This window comes from Malania oleifera, chromosome 8 (assembly GCF_029873635.1).
Source record: "Malania oleifera isolate guangnan ecotype guangnan chromosome 8, ASM2987363v1, whole genome shotgun sequence".
Classification (NCBI taxonomy): Eukaryota; Viridiplantae; Streptophyta; class Magnoliopsida; order Santalales; family Ximeniaceae; genus Malania; species Malania oleifera.
Genome location: NC_080424.1, coordinates 89,885,470 through 89,894,076, shown reverse-complemented (window position 1 = coordinate 89,894,076; position 8,607 = coordinate 89,885,470). Strand labels below are relative to the sequence as shown.

At 33.8% G+C, this 8,607-nt stretch overlaps 1 protein-coding gene across 2 annotated transcripts; it reads right to left on the bottom strand.

Annotated features, from left to right (window-relative positions):
* Positions 1–1,178: 1,178 nt before the first annotated feature.
* LOC131161531 (uncharacterized) lies at positions 1,179–8,058 on the bottom strand. Of its 2 annotated transcripts, none has more exons than XM_058117353.1 (3): positions 7,799–8,058; positions 6,115–6,669; positions 1,179–1,641 (listed from the first exon to the last, which is right to left on the bottom strand). In XM_058117353.1, exons 2-3 carry the CDS (start codon positions 6,586–6,588, stop codon positions 1,489–1,491), a joined length of 627 nt encoding a protein of 208 aa, XP_057973336.1. In that variant the 5' UTR covers positions 6,589–6,669; positions 7,799–8,058; the 3' UTR covers positions 1,179–1,488. The 2 variants fall into 2 exon arrangements, with proteins under 2 accessions (XP_057973336.1, XP_057973335.1); XM_058117352.1 differs by having other exon boundaries at positions 7,905–8,058.
* Between the last annotated feature and the right edge of the window lie 549 nt (positions 8,059–8,607).

The window sequence follows — 8,607 nt, the reverse complement described above, 5'->3', positions numbered from 1 at the left end:
TCCGCGGCCACAGTGTTGATTGTTGCTTCAACTTGTGCTTCCAACACGCTAATCCTCTCAGCATTGTTTGGTGCCATGGTCACTTACCAAAACTTTCCAAATCACACAACGAAGGCAATCGAATTCACGTAACAACTCAACCTTAGGCTCTAATACCAAGTGTCACGAACTTAGTTCTGATACCAAGTGTCACGGTCCGACTATTTTCACACCCTTGTGAAGGATCGTGCGGCGCTAGCTAAAACACTCTTGTTTAACTAGTCAACCTATTGTTTACCAACATTCATCCACAAAACACTTTCATTAGCATTCAATCAAATAGCAGTGGAAAGAGTAAGCATTCATAAAAGTCATGGCAAGCAAGCAGTAAACATTAAATCTACGAAATTCATTAACACCTTCATTAACATTATGTGTTTAGCGAGGGAGGCAAGTAGACTAAATACGTTAACAATAGTTAGTGAGTTTTACAATGACTGATGAACACTCACCCTCCCCTAAAGAAGTTTTTATGTAATTATCATTCTGACACTAAAAAACATCAAAGTAACCGAGAAGTCATATTGCCTTATTTCGCATACAAAGACACTACTAGTAGAAAATAACCCTACACTAGAATTTACATGATGAAAACTCATCTTAAGCACACGAGATAAGTAGTCACAGGCAAACATAATGCCCTGAACAAGCTTAACTCGTGACACTAGGCAGTGTTTTAAGCTACAGCTCTGTTTTCCCCAAGACGAGTGAAGAGCAAAATTTAAAACGTCAATCGCTACGCTACTAGCAAATACCAACTTGCAGGTTGCTTTTACAGCTAACATGTGGGTTGTAGACATGTATGCCAATCTATTTATTATTACAAAACCGAATCCAACCTCTGAAATTTTCTTTTCCTTTTCTTTTTCTCGACTCTTCTTTTCTATAATTTGTTTTTTTTAAAAAAAATTTGCATCAGTAAAATGCATATATCAACCCACAGGATTTGAACAATATACTTACTAAACTATTCATGCCCTAATTTTCAAACAAGGTTTTGTGCCCCTCCTATAAGAATGAAATATTCTCAATATTCTCTATTAATATGACATGCTGTTCTCTTTTTCCGTTTATTCACTATAAGGATCAGACAGTCTTACAAACTCTACCTAACAGTTAGCAACCAAATAAAAGATAAATTAAGGTAAGAAAGAGAGAGTAGATATAATATATATTGTACAAAATGACTTTTGATCAAGGAATTTCTACATTGAAGTTTCACAATTTCAGAACTTGGGATGAGACGGGAAGGGTTTTGGAGTAAGAACCCAAAAACAGTAGCGGGGTACACCAAATGCAAATGTGGAACTGCAAAACAACTTGTACTCTGAATTTTGATGAAATTCTGGGTCACCCAAATGATATTAGCATCCAAGAAACCCTCTCATATGACCTAGCCTCAAGATAGTGTAACTTTGTTTTGTGACAGACTTGAGAATAAAATATAGCTTAAAGATTTTTGGGACGCTTCATTTTCAGAAGATGAGAAAGACCTGCTATAACATGTCTTCGACTGCTTGGAATGCCTGTCTTTGCCAGCGCCCTCCCATATTTGTCCAGCAGTACAAAGCATGGAACATACCTTATGTCATAATGAAGGAGCTGCATAAAAGAAACAATATGAATAATGGATAAATTGAATGATTAGTTCTCTCATAGCTATTCTTTTTCTTCTTTTTTTTGTCTGTTACACCAGCTGATATTCAAGTTGAGACATACACACAAGGATACCACATGATGCACAGATTCATCATGAGGTGATTTTACCTAACAAAAATATTCATCAACATAAAGCCAATTATATTGACAATCTTGAAGATGAATAAAGGATAAAGGAAGTAGACAAGCTGAAAGGGAAAATTATAAACAAAAAGCTCTTTGACAATGAAATAGGCCACTGGTTTAAATAAAAGACAATCCTTCCGCAACAACCGCTTGCAGATTTCACCACTCTCAAGGCCAGCAGCTGAGTAGTGGGTAAACTTCAAATAATACAATGCTTTATAAATGAAACATTATTCATTTTCAGATCAACCCATCAAAGAAAACTCAATTCAATAAAATTTAGTTGTTCTGCATTTACTTATGTTATTTTCAAAGAAAGAAAATTTGAAAGAGGAACTTTAATTGAAGATCACTCAAAATCACTTTAATGGCCATCTCACATCAGTAATCCTCTTCCAGCCATGAAATTAATTAAGCACCAATTACCAACTGTTGTTGTTTGTTTATGCTCAATATAAAAAATTATACAAGCTAGACACTGCAGAATGAGTCTGCAATAAAAATTGTATCAGGCCATTTTTCTCATTCAATATAAAAATTCATACAAACTAAACCATGCAGAATGAATCTGCAATAAAAACTGAATCAGGCCATTTATTCTCATATACTGGGACACAATTATTTACCTGGAAGAATGGAGCCATTACAAAAAAATCCTTCATGAGAAGTTAGAACCATAAAAAAGCACATCTCTAAACAGATGTTTGGCAAAACATATATGCTTACTGCAAGGCCATCCAAGAATGCAATGGACTCCCTTAAAATACTAATTTTGCCCATTCATTGTTACATCCAAATGCCTAAATAATGCAACATTTTATCTGATCCATCGGAAAATAATTTTTCTATTCCCGAATATAAACACTATGTTAATCCTGCACATCCAGCAGGTGCAGAATCAACATACTGATGTGTGAAGATTTCAACAGAAGGATATTTTAAACTAGAGGATCCACATTTCAAGCATGCAAACCTAATATTTACTATCTCAATGTTTCTGCACTTTTGGTATAGCAAAAGAGATTTTAGGTGAATCAAGGAGAAGATTCTCAAATAGTAAAGAAAGTTGGTGGTGAGATAAAAATGTACAAAAAACCGTAAAGACAAAAAGAAATTGGAATAAAAGGTGGCAAAAATGTAGAGACAGGGATAACTTTGAAAAGTATAAGAAGGCGAGAAAAGATGCAAAAAAGGTCGTTAGTGAAGTTAAAATAAGGGGAAAAAGATATATTTAAACTTACTAAAGCTAGAGAAAGGAAGAGTAGGGACTTAGGAAATGTAAAACGTATAAAAAGTGAGAATGATATTGTCTTGGTCAAGGATGAAGACATTCAAGAAAGATAGTGAAGTTACTTTAGTAAATAGTTTAATGAAAACCAAATAGAAAACTTAAACTTAAAATTGTCAAATGAGGAAAAAACTAAAAATATGAGATTTATTCGCAAAAATTAGAATTAAAGAAGTTAAGTTTGCACTAAAAAAGATGAAAAATTGAAAAGCTATAGGACCAGATAACATCCCAATTGAAGTTTGGAAATGCTTTGGTGATAATGGAATTATATGGTTAACTAATTTATTTAATACAAATATAAAAACTAAGAAAATGCCAGATGAATGAAAGAAAACACTTTAATACCTATATACAAAAATAAAGGAGATATTCAAAATTATAATAACTATCGTGGAATTAAACTTATGAGTTATACGATGAAATTATAGGAAATGGTAGTTGAACAAAGATTAAGGTTAGAAACGAAGGTCTCAGAAAATCAATTTGGTTTTATACCTGGGAGATCTACCACAGAAGTTATATATCTTTTAAGAAGATTAATGGAAAAATTTAGGGAAAAGAAAAGGGCATATGATATTTATTGACCTAGAGAAAACATATGATAGAATACTTTGGGAAGTTCTATGGTGGGTTTTAGAAAAAAAAAAGGGTGTATGTAATGGGTGTATTGATATCATTAAGGAGATGTACGATGGAGTAATGACTAGTGTAAGGACTATAGATGAAAAAATTAGAGAATTTCCAATCACTATAGGTGTACATCAAGGATTTGCTTTGAGCCCTTATCTTTTTGCTTTAGTGATGGACCAACTAACTAAAAGTATTCAAAAGAAGGTTCCATGGTGTATGTTGTTTGCAGATGATATTGTATTAATTGATGAAACTAGGGACGGAGTAGAGGCTAAGTTAGAATTATGAAGAGAAACTTTGGAATCTAGAGGCTTCAGGATAAGTAGAAATATGACAGAATATGTGAAATGTAATTTTAGTAATGGTAGGAGGAATATTGGAGACAAAGTTAAACTGGATGATGAAGAAATAAATAACACTTGTAGATTTTGATACCTTGGATCTATTATGCAAACTGAAGGAGAAATTGAAGATGATGTAATGCATAGAGTTAAAGCAGGTAGGGTAAAATGAAGAAGTGCTTCAAGTGTGCTCTATAATCGTAGAATATCCTTAAAATTAAAAAGAAATTTTATAGGATAGCTATAAGACCGGCTATGCTATATGGATCAGAATGTTGGGCGACGAAGAAACAGAATATCCAAAAAGTAAAAGTTGTCAAGGTGAGAATGTTTAAATGGATGAATGGTATAACATTGAATGATAGATTAAGGAACGAACATATTCGTGCTAAGTTGGATGTAACTCCTATAAAAGATAAAATAAGGGAGGGACGACTCATATGGTAAGGATACTTGCAATGTAGGCCACAAAGTGTGCCAGTGAGGAAAAGTGAATTAGTTACTGTGGGGGACAATAGAAGAGGTAAGGGTAGATTTAAAATAACTTGGGAGGAGATAGTGGGCAAGGATTTAATATCCTTGAATCTATCAAAAGAAATGGTCGATGATCGCACAAATTGGCAGAAAAAAATTCATATATCCGACCCCACCTAGTGGGACTTAAGACTCGGTTTTGTTGTTATTGTTTTTGTAATGTTTATGCACTTTTCTCACCTAAAAAAGTAAAAATATGCCCTCAGTATTAAATATTCTGCAATAGGAGTAAGCATAATTCGGTCAAAACAAATTAACTAAGTCAATTTGGTTGATTTGGTTCGGTTAAAAATTTATTTGATTCAGTTCAATTTTTATTTTCATTGAATTTAAGTTTTCGATTCAATTTTGGGATTTAATGTCTTCGGTTAATCAAAATTAACCGAATAGTATATATTAATAATTAATAATTATACATATTATATATATATTAAAATTTTACACATATTATATATATTATATAAACTATAGTTAAAATCGGTTAACCAATTTAACCAAAACTTGGTTCGGTTGGTTTTAGGTTTAGTTAATATGAAATTTCGGTTCAGTTTGGCTAACAAGATTCTTTAACCAAGATTTTTTAGTTAATTCAGTTAATTAACCGTACCGACTGAACACTCCTACTGTACAAGGACTTAGTATGTTAATATTCAATTTCAAATGGAATCAATTTCTAATATTAGAACATTGTCCCTAGTTTTTAAAGCTATGCCCGCAGCATAATCATACTCCTAAACAACATCCGATTAAGGTCAAGTACTCCATGCTAAACAGAAAAACCTACAGAAATCAATCCAAATAACTAATGAACATCAGCAATGGCATAAAAATAAATCATAAAAATACAAGATGTAGAAAAAATTCAAAACCTACTCCATGGAACTTCTGTAACTAATAAACATTAGCAGAGTCATAAAAATAAATCATATTAATACAAGACACAGAGAAAATGCAACACCTACTCACAAAACAACCATGCCATATCAGGGACCTAGCCAGGAGCATGATGTGCACAGCCTTACCTCCACATTCAGAAATTCTGTTCCCATGTCCTCAATTCTGTGACCTTTAGGTTTGGGAATCCTTAACACTGAGTCAAGCCTTGCTCTCATCATGATACAAGATATGCTTATGAACAATCTTTCTTTACAATGGATTCCAACTCTTAGCCTCTAATCACAAATGGTTATGGATGTTTATAAAAACCACTTGCAGGAATTTCCATGTCTAGCCAGTGGAGGGTCACTGTTATTTCGTTCAACAAAACTTGCTAATACTGTAAAATTTTGAAAAGCAAAATACACATAAATTAAAATAATTGAAAATTTCATCTTCCTGTTTATCACCCAGACAGATTATGATATATGATGACAAATGAGGTATGACCTTGCAAGAAAACTAGATATAATTAGGACACAAACCACAGAAATTTACTCAATCCAGGACAAAGTTCAATTTTTAAAAGTAAGCAGATATTTTCATGAACCAGAGTACCTCGGGCAACCATTTTTCATTCTCTGCATCGGCCATAACAATGTTGAGCCAGTCTGAATTCCCACGTTCTATTTCCAACACGAAATGAAGTAGGGAATTGCAAAGCCTGCATTTGGGTGAGTAGAATTCAATTAGTGTAGCTTCTTTCCCACTAGCCAGAGCTGATGCTAGTGCTCTATGCTCTGCTTCTCCTTGTTCTGCAGGAGTCAAGATCCTTTTCTTTGTCTTAAAAATGTTATTTTGATTTATTTCAACGGGTAATTGGAACGGCTTAAATGTTTTTATCAATGATAATGACGATTGTGACCCTGAGCTGAGGAAATTGCACACAATGGATGTGATATTTTGCAAAGATTTGAATAGCCAGGGATCATCTAATGTGCAAAGGTTGGATCTACTTGGATTGATTGAGCCTTGGCGCATATCCCATGGCCATTTCAAGCAAAACACAGGATGCTTCGGATTAGAGCCCATGAACTCCCCTGGGTCTCTGTTTTAGGGACAAATTCTCCAAAACGAATTTCTGACACCCACAGCTCTTGGATCTATGACAGCCTATATAAACAAAAGGCAGCACAAAGCAGGATATGAATAACATTTTAAAGGAAATATAAATGTAAGCACATCATACCACTATCAGAAAAATATTCAATGCCTTTCTCAAGTGCAATTTGCATTTCCTGAATGCTAGTAGGTTTCGTCTCTTACCAAGTACCACAAGAAAAGCACAATGAATGGAAGTTTTATTTGTGTTTCTTGCATACAATAAATGAGGATTCTACACAGCTATACACAAAAATTTTGGCTTAAAATTCAAAGTATAGATAAAAAATAATGAGAAAATTTCTGGGAAATATAAAAAATTAATCAGAATGTGAATGAATAAAAATGATGATTAAAATGAATGGCTTAAAAAATCAGCAGATATGAGAATCTAAAGTGTAGAACATGAAATACACAATACAAAAGGGATTTAGATTTATGACTGGACCGGATCTAGAAAGCAAATTCCCTCTGTATTTGGTTTGATAAGGAATCAGAAATGGAATCAAGTTGTGTTTGATACACCCAGAACGAAAAAATTACAATCAGTTTGATTTTAAAATTTTGCCCCTATGCTGTAAGAACAAATAATAGAATATTTCCTACTGATATTCATACATGCGCAAGTTTACCCCTAAGGATTGAGCCGTGGTAAGATTGCGTACATCATGCCTTCCACAGATCCCCAATAACTTGGGAGCCAAGCGCATTGGGTGTAACAATTATCCCTAATATCGTCAAATTTATATGCAGAACATAAATCAGCTGATCCAACTAAATTACATGATTCAAAATATAATAAATCCATTATCGTACCCAGTTTGACATTTCATTTGAAGTTCCAAATATGCCAACCTCAAACAAGGGGAGATGGGCAATGACCACAAGCCGATGCATTATTTGGCAGAATATAAGCAACACATTAGGACAACTTAAACAAGAGCAATGAGCAATAAAGTTTAACCGGAAGACAGTTTGCGAGATCAGAAAATTTAGGTAACAAGCAGTGGTCGGATTTGGATGGTATGGACACACCCCCATTACAAGAAAACCCAACAACGCAATCATACCTATTTGCAAAATTATACAAAAATAAAAATAAAAAATGCAACAGAGCTATCAATCGCCGGCGAAGGCTTACACAAGCAATGATCAGTGGACGAGAGAGAATAACCAGGAGACGGAGCTCAAGCATAGATTAAGCCGACGAATCAATGTCAACAATGGAAGAGGAAATCGGTGCTTACAAGCATGACGTCATCGACTGCGGCGGTTCGTCGCCAAGGTGCTGTGTCGCCGACGGCGGAGATGGAAGCTGGCGTACATCGAGGGTAGAGGGGTTTGTCTGGGAGCCGGAGAAACCCCACTGGCCATTGCTTAGGTGGAAAGGGCATTCCGACCGCTAGGGATTTGAAAGGTTAATTTGGAATAAAGGAAAAAACTTAAGGACAAAATTGGTAGTTCAGAGTGTAAAATAAAAATCATTCCTCCTCAATTTTAAGTGAAGTAATAACTTGACAAACTCATTTAAAAAAATTCAATCAAGAATTTTACTTGAAAAAAAAAATAATTATTTTTATTATATTTTTTATATTAACTATATTAAAAGTGAAAGTTAATTCTTATATGATTAAAAGTTAAGAAAATTTTATTATTATTTTTTTAAGAAAAAAATTAAGTTTCATATAAACCAAATGAGAAACTATACAGACACTGACTCAAAACTTTACATCACCTCTACTCTACCCTCTATTTTTTAATCTTTATAATAGTCTTGTTAATCAATCTATCTAAATCCTCATTACTTCTAATGACTACCTCATTCTTGAGTTTTCATATACAGTGACAACTCATATTGTGTTGACCTTTTGTCTCATATCACCACGCATCCCTTCAGTCTAGTTTAGAACATCCTCCCAATTATATAACTCTTGGTATTCAAGGTTGTAA